Consider the following 20,745-nt stretch of genomic DNA (forward strand, 5'->3'; position numbering starts at 1 on the left):
TAAGAAGATCCTCGGTGGGCCAGAGCGAAAATAAAGTGAGCCGCAGGGCTCGGCAGCTCGTTTACGGCTTCAAAGCGAACTGGGTAATATAGTCTGCGAAAAGTACCGCGAAAAGGGGTGTCAACGAGCTCGCAGTTGAAATGAATAATACCCCAACAGGTGCAGGAACACAATCTCGGCCAGCCGCTGGTCGCCGTTTAACGCGCCTCTGTAAGCGGCCTCTTGAGGAAACAGTGTTTTTCGCAAATTAAGAGATTCGCAATAATGGCCTTAATGGCCCCTCCCGCCGAGGTTGCAAACTGAAATTACGTTACCACTTAAACGCGGTTATTTATCGCCTACTTTATTATTACCCCCCTACAAGATCTTCGTCCCCCCGAGTTTCGGGATACCCAGAGCACCCCTTTAAACGACGTCGCGCCTCGTTGCCCCTGTTTTCAATTAATTCCTCTTTTTTACTCCCCTAACAGGTTGTTCCTCATTTCCGCGCGTTTATCGTGAGCGGGACGCGAGGATCGGCCGTTCATAAACGGCCGACGTAGCCGTTTATTCGAGAAATGTAATTATTCTTAAGCGTTATTTCTTATTTGTAATTCCACACCCCCCTGTTATAGCGGGAGCTTAAGGAAGGTGTTTCTCCTGCTTCTAATTTAGAGGGTTAGTCGGCCGAGAATTATAGCTTCCGGGGAAATTTTTCTTACGGTTATTTGATCTTGAGAGAGGAAAGTTGAGTACAGTGGACGGACACAGGGAAGAAGGGGGTGAAATAGAGACGCCAAGAAAAAATTATAAGCTACTTTTTGATTGATGAAATGCAAAAAAAAGAAACAAATAATTTTGCAAATAATAGTAAGTCAGGAGATGTTAAAGTATGAGGTAAGAAGGGGGTGCAATTTATGCACATCTTGCACCGTGGCTCCATCTTGCACCCTCTTCCCCCATAGAAATGCAGCATTCACGGAAAATGTGCTCGCAGCCGGTAGCAAACTTTTCCAGATATCCGACAAAAGCTATGCTTCGAGTGGCGGGAGCTTCAAAAGAGCACCCACCGCCCTCGAGATCAAGAGAAACGCGCAATTAAGCTCGAAGTACTTATTAACATTATACCCTCGAATCAGCCAGCCTCCCACGATCGTCCATAGCAGCTTAAGTATTATTCAACGTCGCGGTGAAAAGATGACAGCGCAAAGAGCTGGCCGTCCCGACGAGGGTAAAAGCGTTTCCATTTAATTACAATCGATCGAAGCTGGAGGAATCGGTGGCATTGGCGTAGGCGAGGCGGAGCAGCGGTTTTATAGACGGTCAGCCGCGGGTTATTCGCAGACCAGCGTTAAAACCACCACTCAAATTTGCAGAACATTTTATTCGTGCTCGAAATCCCTCGCTCCTTCCTTGCCCCTCGGCATTCTTTCCTTTTTCACATCATTTGGTTAAAAGATTCCCTCCCACCAACAGCATTTCGTCCTCCGTTGAAAACCAACACAAATGTTTGATCTAGTTGATGCACCCCTCCAACCATCGCCGCTTCATTGTCCCCGACTTCGAATCGTTTCCTCATCTACTTCTGCTCGCATCAGCCTGAAATCCCCTGTCCTTTTGTGCCTCCTCGTCTCTATCTTTACGAGATGGTGCCCGCTGAGATATGCAGAAACGCGATACTCCTTAAAATTTCCACTCACGCAATGCTTTTAGAGCGATCTCCAGAGACACGCGGAGCAATACTGCTCGCGAGATGAATAATAGGAATCAGCTTGTATGGTTATAAATATGTTTCGTATCTCTTCAAGCTATCCCTCTTCTCGGCCAACGAACCTTCTCGTTGTCTCTCTCATCGCCAATTGCGAGACAGCCTATAAATAAACGTTGAAAAAGTTGAGGAAGCAGAGGTGAGAGGAAGAGGACCCCGGTTCACCAAGATTAATTTCAAGTCGTCATTTTAAAGACAGCGACTCGTAATTACGAAAGTTCGCCGACTCGCGGAGATCACGGCGAGGGGGTGGGAAAAATCGAGGAACCAACACGAACGAACCGGCACACGTAGTTACATAATAAAAGCGTCGAAATCTCGAGCGCGAGTCTAAGATCTCACGGCTCAGAGGCGTTATATGAAGTCCTTTAAGCCTCCGCGCCGAGTGTTCGAGGCTGCTGCCCGATCGGAAAGTATTTCTCATTTGGCCTTTGAGGCTGCTCTCAGGATTACCCCCGACCCATCCCATCGTCGTCCCCTGCCCCAGCACACATCCACCCAAAGACATCAATAACGCCAACTCGAAACTTTCGCTCTGCCTTCCAAGTGTTTCTCCTTCGCCCCCGACCAACACCTCTCTTCCCACCCCGAGTCCACCTCCGCTTGCTGCCCTCTTTTTTACATTTTTTATAGCGCACGTCCAATGGCCCGAAAAGCAATGAACATTGCTCGAGAAGTGACAAATGGCCATCGCGAACCAGCCACGAAATATGAGGGCCAGGCTGGCTCAACTATGATCCGAGTTACTGAAGAAATAATAGATCTTACTGGCGCCAGAGAGCTCGATAGCGATGGTATTATTATTATCATTCTTATTAAAGGGGTAGGTTCAAGGTACATGACACTTCGCATTAAAATTTTCATTTTATTAGAATATAGGTGCTATCAGTACCAGTTGGGCCACCTATTTTGGTATCACTCTGTGGTAAGAAATCTGTCAGACGGAATGGAAAGAAGAGTAAAGAGACGCAAAGCGTTTTCAGAGCCTTCTCGCCGAAGATCTTTTTACTTTGTATCGTTCCCTTAAGAGTATTACAACCGCTTTCAGCCCCTCGCGATCGGCAATGATTTCCAAACGGCATTCACGAGTCTCAGTCCTCAGTAAGCCGTAATACCGCAAATGCGGTCGACTGTAAGTGCAGATTTCCAGGAGGACCAGCCACCAGCCACAGAAAGCTCGACGCGGAAACGCAGGATACGTTGCAGGGCGTATCCCTTGGCCTCCATTGAATTGAATACGGTGCTCGGTTAACTAGGGACTCGTGGAGCTCACGCGATATCCCATGCAATCCCCTTTTCGATGGAAAATACCTTGCGAAAACGTCAGTATTTAGTTTCATAGCGAATCAACTGATCTGGATCAAAATTATTCAACATTCCCTGAATACCAACTTGTTGCTTGTCGAGTATTAACTTTATAAATTCGGGATTTATATCGAGCCGTGAGCTTATAGCTAAATATGAGCCTAATTCGGTAACAAAGTAAGTCCTGACACGCGCTTCTGTGTACTTATTCAGCGACAAATAAAGGCAGAATGCTGTATGCTGAAGGCAGAGTGATTGACAGTTAAAAGAGGGTTGCGATCATGACGTCGATGTATTAGAATTTAAAAACATCTCGTTGACGTGACTCCTACCCTTTTGGCTTTCAACGTCGCCGATAACGATCGACATTAATTAAAGTAATCGCCTTAGCGATGAGAGCGCACAGGTTTCTCCTGGAGAATAAATAATTTATGAAGGGTGAACGGGGAGATGTTGAAACGTGGCTAAGGAAGGGCAAGGAACAAGGGGGTGGTTAGTACACGGAATACATATTTATTCATCTAAAGGGCGTACATTTTTTTGCATAATGGTGAGCGAAGTTCGACTGTCACGAACTTCAAGGAAAAGAAGAAGAAAAAGCACGGTCAATCATAAGCTCGAGTTTATTGAATGTCGAAAATTTACTTCAAATAATGATCGCCGTTCAAGGCACCTTTTGCAACAAGAGAGAAGAATTGGCAGAAACCATAGGTAATTCATATGAGTCGTTGAATCCCATAATATCTTGGTAAAGCACGGAAACTACTGAATGAGCTTAATCGCAGACAGAACGAGTATACAGGATAAAATGGACAGCTGGATTTGATTTGATTCTGAAATGCCGCCTTTTTGAATCGCTCCCTCTGCGATTTTCGAGCGGTGGTCGTAGGAAACACGTTGTATTTTCGTTACTGATGATGGTAATGCCGGTAAACGGAAAAATATTCCTACTATACCATCTAATATACAAGGTGTTCCACGAATTATAAACTACCCTCCTTATTCATCTCTGTAATTTCAAAAAAGAAACGTAAATGCTATTTACAAAAAATTGATTAACTAACAATTGTAAATGTTAATGATTTTTGCAAATGTATACTGTGTGTGATTGTTATTAACAATATTTAAACCAGAAATTGTTGCTGAGATGGTTATTTTATGGAAATTATCAATTTTAAGCTGAATGTTGTTCGTTAGATCAGTCTCGAAATTCTAACCAACCGAAGAACTTCTTTGATTGGTTTCTCATCTTCCTCAAGACAGTATAAATACCGCTGCAGGAGCACGAGTGTCTCACTCGCCGCGGGTCCTCCGGCGGGTGCGGACCCCCTCGAGGCCCACTGGAGGGACTCCTGGGTCCTGAACCTCGGACCCCCTGGACATCCGGATTCCCCTGACCACTGGTCAGTTGGTCATTGACCACTGGTCAGTTACTCATTGACCACTGGTCAGTTACTCATTGACCACTGGTCAGTTGGTGGATGACCAGTGGTCATCTTGAACAGTCGGTAAGTTTTTGCTCAATTTTTGAATTTATTTCTTCTGTTGCCCTTATTTTCTGTTTCTCCTGTATTATATGTACCCTATCACAATGTAACTTTCTCTCTTTATTACCGTTAAGGCTTGAATTCAATGGAATGCAGTTAAGCTTAGACTTTAGATTGTTAGGACCTCGTTTTCATCTATCTCCGTGTGGATCTCCTGCACAGCAACCTCCTTGTAGTGTAGTTGTTAATTTGCGATTTTGCCGACTGTAGTTTATCACTCGTATATAATTCCTGTTCCACGGCATAGAGGGCGCAATAAAATCAGTGTCGGTATTGTAGAGGGCGCAATAAAATCAGTGTCGGTATTATAGAACTCAAGTTTCGATAAAACGATAGTTCTGTTCTATATTTATAGTCTATGTTCAGTGCAAGCCGAAGGAAAAAATATCAAGTGAATACAATGCTGTACTTGAAATAATTTCAAGTATCTCTTTCTCGTTAAAGTTAATACATTTCTATTAATTGTCATTTATTGTCATCGTACACTTGATTGCAAATATACATATGAACATTCACACGTCTGATTCGATCGCAGGTATGATTGTACGATATTTATAATCACCCACACATGAACACGAATTTTGAATGCCTAGCACACATTACGCGTACGTTGAACACACATCGAAAACCGCGATCGCTGAACCTGAGTTCCTGACGATTTTACCAAAAAAAGTAATCGGTAGGAAAGTGGTGTGGCAATTGCCGCCCACGCACGTTACAGCCCTGACAACATATCACATCCGTCGACAATGGTACATCGAATGCGCGAGCGTGCGAGAGCCGAGGAGTAGCGAGCGCGCGCACCTCTACTTGTTCGCGTTTGCGTTAAACATTGTCTAGGCTCCCTCATCGATTCGTTTTTCGAAAAGTCTCGTTCGAAGCAGCCGCGCATCTGTTTCAGGCCAGAAGGCAGGCAAATAGTAAAATAATGCGCCAGAAACGTGGAAACCGTCGCGAGTAACCCGGTCGTTGATGTTCCCCTGGCCCTCGACGGAAATAAGCACGATCGTTGGATTCTCGGGTTCGCACGCGCGAATCGGCCCACAGCCGCCACAGCCGCCACAGCCGCCACAGCCGCAAAATCACCGAGCAACGGCAGCCATCTTTACTGGCTCGGAAACGGGCTGTGGTTTGTGACAGAGAGACGATAGCGGTTCTTCATGCGGTTCACGCGACCATCCTATCGCCTATGTACCCTACGAGAGCAAGGAAATCGTTGTTAAGTGCGGCAAACCTGGAGAACTGAGGGAACTCGTGTGTCACGGATCCGAGCTAGCGAAATATGGCAATGGAGACGCCGAGGGAGCGTGAAATCGCCGCGGAGGACAGCATTAAGGTGGTCTGTAGGTTTCGGCCCCTGAACGACTCCGAGGAAAAGGCTGGCTCGAAGTTCATCGTGAAATTCCCCTCCGGCGGCGAGGAGAATTGCATCTCCATAGGGGTACGTTTCACGCGTGTCTACACGTTGTCGCGATTTCGTTTCCCTTTAGTTATCGTCATGTTAACGGTGGCCGTTCGAGGCTTACGTATGATGTCACTGTGCACAGCTGACAGCTGCTCCCTCAGTCCCTATCCGAGTAGTCAATTGTCTAAGAGTTCCATGCTTCGATTTCACCAACGATTCAGATATTTTCCAACATTTGCGCAGCGATTTGCTTTTGTTATTTATGAGAAAATTCATTTCCAAGCTCTGCTACTGCCTTTGCTCCGTCGATTCTCTTCTGTAACTTCAAACAGACTGCGCCTGGTGAAGTTTTTCAGTGAAGCTTCTTTATGGGATAGTCGAGTTTTTAATCGAACTCTACTTTATAATTTATATCGACGGAACTTTAATTTTATCGATATAATGTAGCATAAAATCAATTGTTTTTCTATAAGTGCATACATGATTTTGCTTGAAAGCTCTCTGATCTTCCTTAAGCTATTGTATTAGGAGGTTCATGAAACAAAGCTTTTTCAAGTGCAATTGTTCTCCTTTCCTCATGTATTCTTCTATCTACCTAAAAGGGTTTTAGGTACTGCGTGTGTAAATATGTGATTTGCCTATGTATAGAATACTTAGTTTGAATATTAATTACTTCTCCATTATATTGATTATTTTTAACATTACTTTCATAAGCTTATGAAAGAGAAAATATTTCAGGACTAAGCATAGTTCACTTTCTCTGAATTAATATCTATTTTTATTCAATTCTGTGGAATGGTCTTTAGAGGTATGTTTTTTAAATAAATATTATATTATTTTTATAGGGAAAAGTCTACCTTTTTGACAAAGTATTTAAACCAAATGCTACTCAAGACAAAGTATACAATGAAGCAGCTAAATCAATTGTTACGGATGTATTGGCAGGATACAATGGCACTATTTTTGCATATGGTCAAACGTCTTCAGGTAATGTAAAATTAAATCAACTCTCAAATGAGACAGATTGAAAACATTCTTATTTATACAATATTTACACACAAATAGGAAAGACACATACAATGGAAGGTGTTATTGGAGACCCAAACAAACAGGGTATTATTCCCAGAATTGTTAATGATATTTTTAATCACATCTATGGTATGGAAGAAAATTTGGAATTCCATATTAAGGTATCATATTTTGAAATCTACATGGACAAAATCAGAGATCTACTTGATGGTAAACACCTCATTGCATACTATATTTTACTACTACATATTAAACATTGTATTTCATAATTAATTCTTAATATTACTTCCTTGTGTTTTTAGTATCTAAAGTTAATTTAAGTGTACATGAAGACAAAAATCGAGTTCCATTCGTGAAAGGTGCAACAGAGCGCTTTGTATCTAGTCCTGAAGAAGTGTTCGAAGTTATAGAAGAAGGAAAATCAAATAGGCATATTGCTGTAACTAACATGAACGAGCACAGTTCGCGTTCTCATTCTGTATTCTTAATAAATGTCAAGCAAGAGAATTTAGAAAATCAGAAGAAGCTCTCTGGAAAATTATATCTTGTTGATTTAGCTGGTTCGGAAAAGGTTGGTTATATACTTGATTAAACGTTTCTTTTTTTCATCCCACTCAATATTATGACGAATATTATAGGTTTCTAAAACTGGCGCAGAAGGCACAGTGCTTGATGAGGCAAAAAATATTAATAAATCACTGTCAGCACTTGGAAATGTAATTTCAGCTCTAGCTGATGGAAACAAAACTCACATTCCTTATCGTGATTCAAAATTGACGAGAATCTTACAAGAATCTCTTGGTGGTAATGCTAGAACTACAATTATCATTTGTTGTTCACCCGCCAGCTTCAACGAATCCGAAACAAAGTCGACCTTAGACTTCGGTAAATTTTATACATAATATCCTACTCTCTAATCGACAAAGTACAAAGTTATTGAAGTTTTACTTATTAAATTTTTTCAGGTAAACGAGCTAAGACTATCAAGAATGTTGTATGTGTTAACGAAGAATTAACAGCTGAAGAATGGAAACGTCGCTACGAAAGAGAGAAAGAAAAGGCAGCTAGACTGAAAGGAAAAGTTGAAAAATTGGAGGCTGAATTGTCGCGTTGGCGACAGGGTGAAACAGTTAAACCTGAAGAACAGGTTAGTTTGGTTGAAGGACCAGACGTTACAACACCAATTAATATGTCTATTGAAGGTAATTGTATAGTTTATAAAAATATCAAGCGGTATTCTCAAATTTTACACAAATTATAATTACATGCTTAGGTAAACTTGATGATGGTCCAATGCCAGCGATTCCTGGTGGTAACTTGATGGCTGGTTCGTTATCTAACGAAGAAAGACAGAAGCTAGAAGAAGAACGTGAAAGGCTTTATCAACAATTGGATGATAAGGATGAGGAGATCAACCAGCAGTCACAATATGTTGAGAAATTGAAGGAACAGATGGAGGAACAAGAAGAGTTGATTGCAAGTGCAAGACGAGACTATGAACAACTTCAACAAGAAATGAATCGAATACAGCAAGAAAATGAAAGCGCTAAAGAAGAAGTCAAAGAAGTTCTTCAAGCACTGGAAGAATTGGCCGTAAATTACGACCAGAAATCTCAAGAGGTATGTCTAATGCCACTACTAACGCTGAAAAAAGTAATCAAAAGATGTTATAAAATTTTTTACAATTTTTGCAGGTCGAAATGAAAAACAAAGAACAAGAATCCTTAACAGAAGAATTAATAGCGAAACAAGTAGCACTGAACACTACTACTTCGGAATTACAACAATTACGAGACATGTCTGCCCATCAGCGGAAACGTATTGCAGAAATGTTAGCGAATTTCTTAAAAGATTTGGGCGAAATTGGAGTTGCTATTGGTGGTGACGAAAATCTAAAGGTAAATTAATTATTTAAAATATGTCATAAAAATATGAAGACGTTACAAATTTCTTATTTCACAGGTTGCGCCGGAAAGTAATGGTAAACTAGAAGAAGAATTTACAGTGGCGAGACTTTTCATTAGCAAAATGAAATCAGAGGTGAAGAATTTAGTGCAACGCTGCCAAGGATTAGAAAGTTTCCAAGTAGACTGTAACAAGAAAGTAAGCATTCGATTTCATACTATGAATTCATTATGTTTCATTTATGCGCTGATGATATTTATTCGCTTGTTGTAGGTTGCTGAATATGAGAAAGATTTGGCCGAATGTCGCTTGCTAATTTCCCAACATGAAGCTCGTATGCAAACATTGACAGAATCAATGAAAGTGGCAGAAGCACGAAAGCGGGCTTTGGAAGAAGATGTCGATGCTTTACGCGAAGAGTGTGCCAAGCTTAAAGCTGCAGAACAAGTACAGGCAGTCACAAACAAGGAAAAAGCAGAAGAGAAAGAAGCGGCAACAAAATTGAGAGTGGCACTGGAGGAACAAATGGATCAGTTGCGGGATGCTCATCAGAAACAAGTATATTCAGAAATGTGTATTTTATGTTCAGATATATTCGGTACGTATTTTTATTAATATTAAATATTATTATAGGTTGCTGCACTTAGGGATGAGTTATCTGAGAAACAAGAACTGATCAGTGAATTGAAAGATTTAAATCAGAAATTCACATTAGCTCATCAACAAATGCAAGCCGACTACGAACGATTGAAGCAAGAAGAAGCAAACAAATCTGTTAAATTGCAAGAGCTAATTTTGCTTAATGAACGCCGTGAGCAAGTACGTATACAATTGATTGCATTGGTTCGAAACAGAGCCTATAAATTACATTAATTTATTTTTTACAGGCTCGAAAGGATCTCAAGGGTCTGGAGGAAACAGTAGCCAAAGAACTTCAAACATTACATAATTTACGCAAACTGTTTGTTCATGATCTTCAGACTAGAATGAAGAAAACTTCGAACGCGGAAGATAACGAGGATGACGGTGGATCGCTTACACAGAAACAAAAGATATCCTTCCTCGAGAACAACTTGGATCAACTTACAAAGGCATGTATTTGTAAACAGTCCAGGATAGTATTTACTTTTTTTTTCCATTGAGCTTAACCTGAAATGGGCTTTCGTGTTTGTAATAGATCCATAAGCAACTCGTGAGGGATAACGCAGACCTCCGTTGCGAGTTACCCAAGCTTGAGAAGAGATTGCGAGCTACGATGGAGCGCGTGAAAGCTCTCGAGACGGCATTGCGAGACGCCAAAGAGGGTGCAATGCGAGATCGCAAACGCTATCAGTTTGAAGTAGATAGAATCAAGGAAGCTGTGAGACAGAAGAGTTTGTCTCGTCGCGGACCTAGTGCACAGATTGCTAAGCCAATCAGAGCTGGTCAACACAATTTAACTACTGTTAATGTTATTAGAACAGGAAATCGTGGTAAGTAATAATTCACGGGTATTTAATTAACTTTTTGTTTAAATATAATTTCTTTTTAGATGCACATAATTAAACGTCAACATTCTGTGATTATGAAATCGTGGGTTTGTTCGATTTTGTACGAAAGGAATCAGTCCGGGACACTCCACGTTTTATAGTAAGTGGGTCATTTAATATGTTCCACTAAAATAACGTGCGTTAACAGTTATTAACAAATTCATAGTATCATAAAAAATATCTTACAATGTGACATTTAAAAAAAACGAACAAACCTTGCGACAATTGTGATTTACATTATGTTTGTTTTGTAAGTGAATGGCTATGGGTGGCATTAATTATTAAAAAATTAATTTTTGGTTAATTAATGTTTTTATTAATATACTTTTGACATTTGTTTATTTTTTTTTCATGTTTCTATTCAGATATGGGTAACAACGTACAGTGATCGCGAGCATAATGCCAAACCCTTCACTTTTACAGAAAACGAACGCAAGAACGCTTTCATCGATGAAAACAAAAGAGTTCCAGAGACTCTAATTTGTAGTGGATACACATAAATGTTACGATAAATATAGTAAGGGCAATAGAACGTAATATATCCGCAAGGAGCACCGCCAGTTCTTTTTATTTGTCTCGAAACAAGCATGCGCTTAGATATATTCAAGTATAAGTGCATTAAGTTATGAAATTAGCGCTGCATGTCCCATCGACCTGTAAATAGTTAATTTTTATAAATTATTTAATTTAATATCGTGCACGATAAATAACAGTGAATGTCTATCAAATAATCATACAAAGGCCTCTTGTAGAAGATACTTAAATTATTTCTGTATCGGAATTTTGTATCGCTGTTCTCCTATTCCGAGTGTTTAAACACCTTTGAAAAAATATATGAATTCTATTTATCGTAAGATACAGGTAAACTCTTTAAATTGACTCTAATCTGATTTAATCGATTTATCTCTAGTAATTTTATTGAATCTGCTATCGATACGTAAAATTAACTTGTGGACAAATGAGGCAGTACTATTTAAGATTTGGTAGGTATCGCTAACGTGAAATGCGATTGGACATGCGGCCTGGAAGAAATTGTAGGAATGGTCGTGGCTTATAAGTATTTATAATTGTAAGAATTCTCTCCATTGCTATTAACAAATTTGTGGCAACAAATTATGATGGACCATTTTAGAGGGCTCGCTTAACTCTAAATGTTAAGTTTGTTGGCTTTTCTAAAGAATTGTCGAGGTCCAAGAACAAATGGCTTTACGGGAGAACGTTTTCGACAGAACAATTTCATCCCAATCTTCATTCACGTTTATTTTATTAGTTATATATCACAATTTTCATTGCATCAATCTTTATACGATCATCTAATTTAAATTAATTTATTGTCGCTTACTTTTGTTTATATCAGAGGCTTTTATACTACATTCAAAGCTCACAGTCCACGAAATTGGGTCTGTAGAAAAGTCTTTTTTCGCTTTAGGTAAATGAATTAATTTACTTATCTTCGTATGAGCTTGTGCTCAGAAGTTACCTAAATGTATACACTATGTCTAATTGTGAGCTGTTAACAAGTCTGCTTATATTCTAGAAACCTATTGCAGGCCATTAATAACACGCTCACGTCTCTCTTTTTTTTATTTTCGGTGTAGCCTTTGAATACGTTGTACACAAATGCATTTTGTTAGTAAACTCAGTTTTTTGACCATGAGAAATTAATGCTTTTCAATGTGTACTGTTTATGTACTTTTTTGTAACTACTCTATTTATGGTTCTCTTAGAAATTTGCGAGCCACACGTACTTGATGTATCATCTAGATCAGGAGAATTCTACACGTTATTAATTTAAGATATAGGTTTCTACAAACTGTGCGCAACAAAATACCCGTTTGTTCGCAATGCACTGGAATCTTGTTACGCCCAGACGCTTTATGGTCTATAGAAAAACTAATTAACATTTTTCCTTATGAATCATTCGCTTCCGTTGTTGTGGACAACAACGAAAGAAATCATGTTTCCATGTGAGATCATTTTCGTCATCTTCCGTTTTTTAACTTTTGTGATATTGAGGGTGAAATTGTGTTTGCAGATATGCAAAGACAAGTGCGTGGTGCATAATGAGTGCAATTATTATTGAAATATTCTTGTCAAATGTATGTAAATATAACCGTAATCCATTACACATTAGTTTGGCAAATCAAGAAAACAATCTTACGCAAAATGCCCCACTCGTAAAAAGGCTACAAATACATATTATGTATTTATCACGAAATACACATAAAATTAACAGTTTAAAGCCTTAATGATCTTAAAAAAATATTGTCATACAATGTATTTTTCATTCTACCGTGCAAATAAGATATTAACATATTTACTAAATTTCGGATCATGGTACAACCATCTTTTCTCAAGCTACTGAATCGCGAAGTAAAATATCAGCCTGGCAAAGTCTTTGATTATGACTTTTGGGCGCCTGCCACCTTTCCTTACAAAATAACTTTTATTTTTATAAAATATTGTAAAGGCATTATTGATTTCTTTATGTGGAAGAACACAAATTCCAAAATATTTATCAAATTTGTTTTTGTTATGATTGAAACATAATAAAATAATAGTAGTACAATAGTAAATTCTTCAATCGACATACATATGTCCTTGTTTTACGCTTTTCTTTTTACAATTTACTCATTTTGTAATTGAAATAATTCGATGAATTTTATCATATAGAAAACTTTTCGAAAATTCGAAATTCATCGAAGTGCTTTCAAATTGAAAATAATCGATATATACATGAAAGAAGTCAAATAAAAAACCAGAGTTATTATTATTTTCGTAATACGTCAAACATACTTCAAAGTTATAATGAAGAAAGTTGTAATTGATACATATTCACAACAGCAAAACAAGGATCACTGTTAGAGACATGGTTGATCTATATCTGCTGCCGTTTTTATGTAAACTGTATGGAATATGCGAATGTGGAGGAAATAAATAAGTTGACAGCTGTAGATATTCGTTTCATTGTTTTTATAATATGTTGAAAATGTGTTGTACAGGGAAAGTGTGACAAGCTGATGTAGCTATATATGTTTGGTATGCAATGCTTTATTTAGAAAATTACTACTTTTCATACATGTGCTTAATGAATTAAGCTTCACCTTATATGAAAAATCTATATTGAAGCTTAATGAAGCTTAATGTATAGCAAAATCTATTTGTATGAAAGTAGGTTTGCTATAAAAATGCAATACAATAATAAATTCTTTTTCATTTTATGTTTTGTCTATACACTAATAATAGGTATGTTTTTTGAAGTCCTTGATGAAGTTCAGATCTACCTCATCTGAAACAGAAAATAAAAAGAAATAAGAATTCTGGAAGTTTTTCTAGAATTAGGTGGTAAATTTGTATGCAGGGTTTAGAGAGGCTGTAACTACAAGGTATTATAGGCAATGATACATACGAACACATGCTCCCATTTACTTAAAATTACTTTTAAGAAAATTTACTATTATTCTTATTATTACTATTACTATTTCATTGATAAGATCATGATGCTTGCATTAAAAACATAACATACAGAAGTGCATTCAATTTTACTCAATCTAGCAAACCTTAAGTATTAATTCCTGGTTGTCATATTTATTTAATAATAAAATAAGTTAAACTATTTCAAACACTTGTTTTATTATTTTTTGTGAAGATGGAAGTAATGAACTGGAGCTGCAAACCATTACGTTTAGAAAGTAAATTGTCACTAACAGATTTGCAAGCACAGTTATTTCCTGTGAAAGACAAACTTGATCGTGGACCTATATTAAGTGAAAACAGATACAGTGTAAAAACTTTGGAAGGCAATTGGGTTGAGCGTAGAGCAGTTGATATTCCTTCCTATGTTGATTGGAAAACTACATACGATACAGACTATAAATATCATAAAAATAAAACTTGGAAAGAAAATCAAATTGCTAAATGGGATAATAAACTGAATCTTGAGGTATAAGAACATTGAAACACTTTCCAGTAATACTATTTTACAATTCTTATAATGGGTTTGAATGTAATTTTCATAAAAGGGTCTTGCTAGTGAAAAATTATTAGGTCATAAAAAGGAATATTATACAAATATGACAACAACTTATGATTTATGTTATAATATTTTACCAAAAGATCTTGATGGACCTAGAATCAGATCATATAATGCAAGGTATATGTAACTTTCTGTTCATTGATTAATTCAATTTTATTGAATTCAATGTTAAGTTGACATCTTTTTACAAGTTTGCATTTTTTATTTAAAGACAGCGAAGTTGGGTCCCTGAACAGGATCTGACAAAAAGTTATGGTAGTTTAACACAATTTGGATTAAAAGAAGCATTGAAAGTTGAGCTTGATAAAACATCAGAGGAAGGAATAGCTAAATGCCGCTGGTGGACTACTTACAGAGAAGAAATTGGAAAGCTACTGGACATAAATATTGAACGAATTACCAAGTAAGTTATTTTAAATCAATTTCATTGTTAGCCTTTTTCAGTTATTCCTAATTGTAACATTAACACTTCATTTCTCTAAAGATTTAATAGATCTAAAGTGGATTTTAATGTACCAGATCTTAGACATTTTGAACGAGGTTCTCCAAATAAAGAACCTTGCCTACTGCCATACAAATATGCAAATTTTAATCCAAAAAGGAAGGAATTTCGAATGTAATAGAACTATATTTTATAATTTTAATACATTTTTTATTTTTAAATAAAGTATAATAATACAAGATCATAGATATCAAAATTCGTACAAGAAATTAACATTTATTGTGATAACGTCACTGTTTTAACGAGACATAACTTATGTTAATATATTATATAAGTTATAAAAATTAAAATACTAATGTGTCTTATCTGCATGTGCTTAAAAAATAGTAATATTGACTAAAAACAAAACATTGTCAATATAAAATAAACATTATTTCAGTAATTCTTCATTCTTAAATTTATTTCGGATACATATGTATTTTACTAATGAACACACATGAAGAACATCTTTTTATCACATGTTTTGCAGATCAGAATTTTTTACAAATTTGTCATAATTCCAGTGTTTTATATTTCTCTATTATACCTTTAACTTAATATTTAGATGTTGACCAAATTTGATATATTATCAAAATGCATATAAAAAAGGAAGTAAAGTATGACTTATGCTAATTAACAAATGAATGGTATTAACATATATCTATGATAACAACAAAAATCCTTACATTGGCAGTGTAACACCTGTATACTAGTAGGTTGACAAAGTTTATATTATTTACCAATCACTTTGTTCAACGTGAAATTACTATTTCTCAAAACAGTAATTAATGGAGTTTATCAATGGCAACTAAAATGCATATATATGTAAATGGAAACTGTAAATGATAGATTAATAGTAAGAAAAAGCTATTATTTTATAACTAAATAGTTTAACGTAACAAAGTAGTACATAATACTATTATGTTTACTATAACTGAACCACATAGAAGTGCTGGTAACCAAACAGGACTTGTTACAATAGTAGTATGACTAGGGAACATTTGCATTTCAGAAGGATTCTTGATGTTATTTATACTTATATTCTGTGCTTGTAAAGATTGATCCATTAAAACTGGACTACTTCTTTGACAATTCTGATATAATGTTTGTGGAGTACAATGATTAAGTGATGTGAATTTTCCTATTTGATTACTGTTTGAGTTTTGCGATTCGGAAAATGGATATTGAAAACTCTGTTGATAATATGACGCAACAGGACTAATATTATTTTGTCTTACATTGTAACAAGATGGTGTTGCATCTGATATCACTGAACATTGATCAAATTCATGTATAGATGGTTCTCTGGATGGAGCAAAATTAGAACCTGCAGAACCAAAACCAGAACTCTGACTAGATGATCTGGACAATGTTGGTGGGTCAATACCATCATACCAATATCCACCAGCTACCCACGAAGCCTGAGTAACTGATTTTAACTTTGGTGGTGACAAAATACTTTTTCTACCAGATATATTGTTAACTTTTTTAAATAGTTCAGAACTTTTTGTATTGTACACTTTTGTTTCAAAAATCTTCGGTGCTTTAGATGAATATTTTGGTTTATCGTCGCTCAAAGACAACGTGCTTAATGTGCTTAAACTATCATTTAACAAATAATTTTCTGATACATTGTTTTTATGTAAAGATGTGGAATTGAAGCATACACTATTATCAGTGATAGTCATTGAAGACACCTGTGACTCCTGATTGGAACTGTAACATAAAAACATAATTAATATACTTCTTTGTGTGAAATACATATAAAATTACGAAAGAATTAAATTAAATTACTTACAGTGGACTCTGAAAATCTGGAGATTTGAAATTTGTTGAATTTTCTGTATAAAAAGGCATGCAATCGTTTGTTGCATTCAATAATGATTGACTTGCAATAGTTTTGTTGAAATCATTGGTAATTTTAGTATCAGTATTGTACTTATTTTTTAGACTTGTGACATATGGATCAAACAATTCCTTATCTTTTGTAGGAGATTCAATTTTTTTGAATGACATACTTTTATTCAATCCTTTATTATGAGATCTAGGTTTGACATTAATAAAGCCTATCACTGAAATCAATATCATTATCTGAAATAAAAAGGACATTAAAAATAAAAAAATTTAATCACCACTATAATCCAATTTGCCACAGCTTATTATCTTACCATGTGATATTGAGTTACATCCTCAATAGGAAACCATATGTGTTGTAAATCTGCTTTCATTAATTTTACATCCTTAAATGGTAAGAGTACAATTATACAAATCCATAAAAACATAAGTAACATATCAGAAATTTTTCTTTTGGCTGGAGCTACCCAGCAAGCACATAATTGGAAAAATAATCCTCCAATTGGTAAAAATATCAAATCCATATTGTATGCTATCATAGAGTCCAAAATTGTTGAAATTGCTCTGAATATTGGTTCTGAATATTTTGTAGTCTGTGAAAAATAAATAAGCAAGAATTATAAAAAATATTATTATTAATTCCCATTATATATTGCAGATACTTACGTTGGTGATCATCTGAAAGGGTTTCTGCCTGAACAACAGCATTTTATATTCAGCAAGCCATAATGTTTGTTTGTATAATATACTCTTTACTTTATTTTTACATTTTACACACAATGGGTATTGTTGCTCTAAGTTATCTTTGAACTGCTTTATTTCATGCTCATAGTTTTTGTCATTCTCTGATGTATAATTACATAGTTTTGATAGTTTCAAAGTTTCATTCGTGTTACATTGCTTGCAGAGACCATTTTTTGCACTTTTATTTTTTTCTGTGCTTTGATTGACTGTACAATATTTCTTGATTTCAGTTGATGGACTCTTATACTGTTCAGGTATATTAAATAAGTAATCACCATTCTAGAATTTAAAATAGAAAAAGAAATTAATTTAACTTTTTAAAATGCATATGAGACTTCATATAAATTGCATAGAAATAGTTGTCTCAACTATATGTTCAATTAAACATTTAACAGACTATATTAATTTACCTTGGAAAAACCATTATATTGATCACAATGCGGGCACAACCACCAATTGAGTTGTTGTCTCCAAATCTTAGCATTATTGTTGCAAAACCAACAGTTTACTTTCACAGGCCACCTTAATCTAACACATGAGTGAAATACAATGTGGTCATGTTTATATTACACAAGATTAAAAACACATTTAGAATCACTTACTTTAACTTTTGGAAGACTGTAATGGTGGTGACAAGTATTAACAAAACAGCAGACACTATTGGCACGAAGTTAAATGCAAAATCGAAATCCATTTTTTATGTGATAAAAATATAAAAATTAAGGAGAGTTCATTTCCCGCCAAGCGGTTGAAGAGTGCCTTCACCTTAACCTACAGGGTTCAGAGTTTGTACAAAGATCATCTAGTCACGTGGCGAGTTACACCTTCACGTTACACTTCAAACTACTAGGTAACTTATTAATTAACTGTTAAAAAACATTGTCCATCGCACACGCTAAAGTTTTGTATAAAATTATAAAACAATTAAACTGTAGCATCATAAATACAATTATCCATGCCGCCGTCTATTTTACTTTATAAATTTTTAGACTATACTACCATCGACTAAGCATAGAATAGACTTATCATCTAATGTATTTTTGTGTCACGCGCTCAGAGAGTTCACAAGGATTCACCATCTTCCTGTCACGCCCGTTATCAATTCAGCTTAAGATAAGATTAAGTTTCATGCTGAATAAAAATACAGTGCAAATAGTGAACGAATAAAAAGATAAAAAGCACGCTAAGAAACTGAAAAATGTATGGAATGTAAAGGCAAGTTTGCAATGAACGAATAACGAAAATGCTTTGATCGATATAATATCGATAGTTGGACAATCTTACTCAAGTCGACATTTCAGTTAAAATCGACTATAATAGTAATCAGTGACAAGCAGTTCTTGTGGCAGTGGAGAATATAATTGTTGAATTTTGAATTTTATTTTATATTTTTTCTCGATAAGTAGATGGCAATATAAAAAAAGAAATACATACTACTTGTAATCGGTTATCGGCAGTGTTTGCGAAAATAATGGTGTCGGATGAGGTAAATGATCAAAACTGATTAAGTTTAGTAACATTCTATTATTTCTAACGTATTAAACATTTTTTCAGATGGCAATCGATGAGAAACTTGTGAAGGGAGAAGGTTTGAAATCGTATTTCACTACTAAAATTGAAGAACTGCAGTTAATTGTTGCTGAGAAAAGTCAAAATCTGAGGAGGTTACAAGCACAACGTAATGAGCTTAATGCAAAAGGTAGGTTGTGTTTTATTCTTGTCTGTCTATTTTTTTCCCTCTAATTTTCACACTTTTTTTGTATTATATCATATTCTATATCGTTTGTACTAAATATTTGATGAACTTTCACAGTACGTATGTTGCGTGAGGAGTTGCAGCTTCTCCAAGAACAAGGTTCATATGTTGGAGAAGTTGTCAAGCCAATGGATAAGAAGAAAGTTTTAGTTAAAGTTCACCCTGAGGGTAAATTTGTAGTGGATATAGACAAAAACATTGATATTAATGATGTGACACCAAACTCTAGAGTTGCATTACGTAATGAAAGTTATACTCTTCATAAAATATTACCAAATAAAGTTGATCCACTTGTCTCCCTTATGATGGTTGAGAAAGTACCAGACTCTACATATGAAATGGTTGGTGGTTTAGACAAACAAATTAAAGAAATTAAAGAAGTTATAGAATTACCTGTTAAACATCCTGAGCTATTTGATGCTCTTGGAATTGCACAACCTAAAGGAGTGCTTTTGTATGGACCACCAGGTACGTAAATAACTTGAAACAAATCTTGCGAATATTAAAAATAATATTGTAATTTATTTACAGGCACAGGAAAGACTTTATTAGCAAGAGCAGTTGCTCATCACACAGAATGTACTTTCATTCGTGTATCTGGTTCTGAATTAGTGCAAAAATTCATTGGTGAAGGTTCACGAATGGTTCGTGAACTTTTTGTAATGGCAAGAGAACATGCACCATCTATAATATTTATGGATGAAATAGATTCAATTGGAAGTTCTCGTATTGAATCTGGATCTGGAGGAGATAGTGAAGTATGTCTTGTAGCTTAATTATTAAGATTTAATCTTTTATTAAAACTATTAAATTCATGTGCTAATCAGGTTCAACGAACTATGCTTGAATTGCTGAATCAACTGGATGGTTTTGAAGCAACAAAAAATATAAAAGTTATTATGGCAACAAATAGAATTGATATCTTAGACCCTGCTTTATTGAGACCCGGCCGTATCGACCGTAAAATTGAATTCCCACCTCCAAATGAGGAAGCGCGTCTCGATATTTTAAAAATCCACTCGAGAAAAATGAATCTAACTCGTGGTATAAATTTAAGAAAAATCGCAGAACTCATGCCTGGTGCATCAGGTGCAGAAGTTAAGGTATATGGAAATACATTTGCTAACCTAACAAAGTATCCTTAAAAATTAGTATTATTTACTAATTTCTGTATAATCTTTCAGGGTGTATGTACAGAAGCTGGAATGTACGCTCTTAGAGAACGTCGCGTTCATGTTACCCAAGAAGATTTTGAAATGGCTGTAGCGAAAGTTATGCAAAAAGATTCGGAAAAGAATATGTCGATCAAAAAGTTATGGAAGTAAATGGTCATATTCTGTATTTCATTCTTTCTACATTGTCTGCATTTTTTGTAAAACCATTGTGTGAAATTCACATAACATTAAT

At 35.9% G+C, this 20,745-nt stretch overlaps 5 protein-coding genes and 1 long non-coding RNA gene across 8 annotated transcripts; 5 read left to right on the forward strand and 1 right to left on the reverse strand.

Annotated features, from left to right (window-relative positions):
• Positions 1-4,996: 4,996 nt before the first annotated feature.
• LOC143184952 (uncharacterized) lies at positions 4,997-5,759 on the forward strand. 2 transcript variants are annotated; one of them, XR_013002843.1, is made up of 2 exons: positions 4,997-5,134; positions 5,501-5,759. It is a non-coding gene; the product is annotated as an uncharacterized LOC143184952 (long non-coding RNA). The 2 variants fall into 2 exon arrangements; XR_013002844.1 differs by having other exon boundaries at positions 5,506-5,759.
• Positions 5,739-11,021, forward strand: Khc (kinesin heavy chain). 2 transcript variants are annotated; one of them, XM_076387568.1, is made up of 14 exons: positions 5,739-6,040; positions 6,850-6,991; positions 7,070-7,243; positions 7,336-7,604; positions 7,672-7,918; positions 7,999-8,235; positions 8,307-8,653; positions 8,728-8,931; positions 8,996-9,136; positions 9,212-9,496; positions 9,572-9,757; positions 9,826-10,029; positions 10,116-10,410; positions 10,833-11,021. In XM_076387568.1, the coding sequence occupies exons 1-14, from the start codon at positions 5,882-5,884 to the stop codon at positions 10,853-10,855; spliced, it is 2,913 nt and encodes a 970-aa protein (XP_076243683.1). In that variant the 5' UTR covers positions 5,739-5,881; the 3' UTR covers positions 10,856-11,021. The 2 variants fall into 2 exon arrangements, with proteins under 2 accessions (XP_076243683.1, XP_076243682.1); XM_076387567.1 differs by having other exon boundaries at positions 10,891-11,021.
• Positions 10,529-14,543, forward strand: LOC143184950 (uncharacterized). The gene is made up of 2 exons (XM_076387572.1): positions 10,529-10,567; positions 14,117-14,543. Exon 2 carries the CDS (start codon positions 14,117-14,119, stop codon positions 14,414-14,416), a length of 300 nt encoding a protein of 99 aa, XP_076243687.1. The 5' UTR covers positions 10,529-10,567; the 3' UTR covers positions 14,417-14,543.
• Positions 14,544-15,585: 1,042 nt separating this feature from the next.
• Positions 15,586-18,121, reverse strand: LOC143184953 (uncharacterized; the record flags this gene model as incomplete). The annotated part of the gene is made up of 5 exons (XM_076387573.1): positions 15,586-16,700; positions 16,783-17,075; positions 17,153-17,431; positions 17,505-17,861; positions 17,993-18,121. Coding segments are annotated over 5 exons (1,884 nt in total), but the record flags the coding sequence as incomplete, so codon positions are not given.
• An 18-nt stretch (positions 18,122-18,139) lies between these two features.
• On the forward strand, positions 18,140-18,825 carry LOC143185144 (uncharacterized). Its single transcript, XM_076387879.1, has 3 exons — positions 18,140-18,283; positions 18,360-18,432; positions 18,640-18,825. The coding sequence occupies exons 1-3, from the start codon at positions 18,140-18,142 to the stop codon at positions 18,747-18,749; spliced, it is 327 nt and encodes a 108-aa protein (XP_076243994.1). The 3' UTR covers positions 18,750-18,825.
• An 87-nt stretch (positions 18,826-18,912) lies between these two features.
• Rpt6 (26S proteasome regulatory subunit Rpt6) lies at positions 18,913-20,684 on the forward strand. The gene is made up of 6 exons (XM_076387570.1): positions 18,913-19,068; positions 19,137-19,281; positions 19,396-19,806; positions 19,870-20,096; positions 20,166-20,441; positions 20,523-20,684. Exons 1-6 carry the CDS (start codon positions 19,054-19,056, stop codon positions 20,661-20,663), a joined length of 1,215 nt encoding a protein of 404 aa, XP_076243685.1. The 5' UTR covers positions 18,913-19,053; the 3' UTR covers positions 20,664-20,684.
• Positions 20,685-20,745: the final 61 nt, after the last annotated feature.

The sequence above is a fragment of the Calliopsis andreniformis genome, chromosome 10 (assembly GCF_051401765.1).
Source record: "Calliopsis andreniformis isolate RMS-2024a chromosome 10, iyCalAndr_principal, whole genome shotgun sequence".
Classification (NCBI taxonomy): Eukaryota; Metazoa; Arthropoda; class Insecta; order Hymenoptera; family Andrenidae; genus Calliopsis; species Calliopsis andreniformis.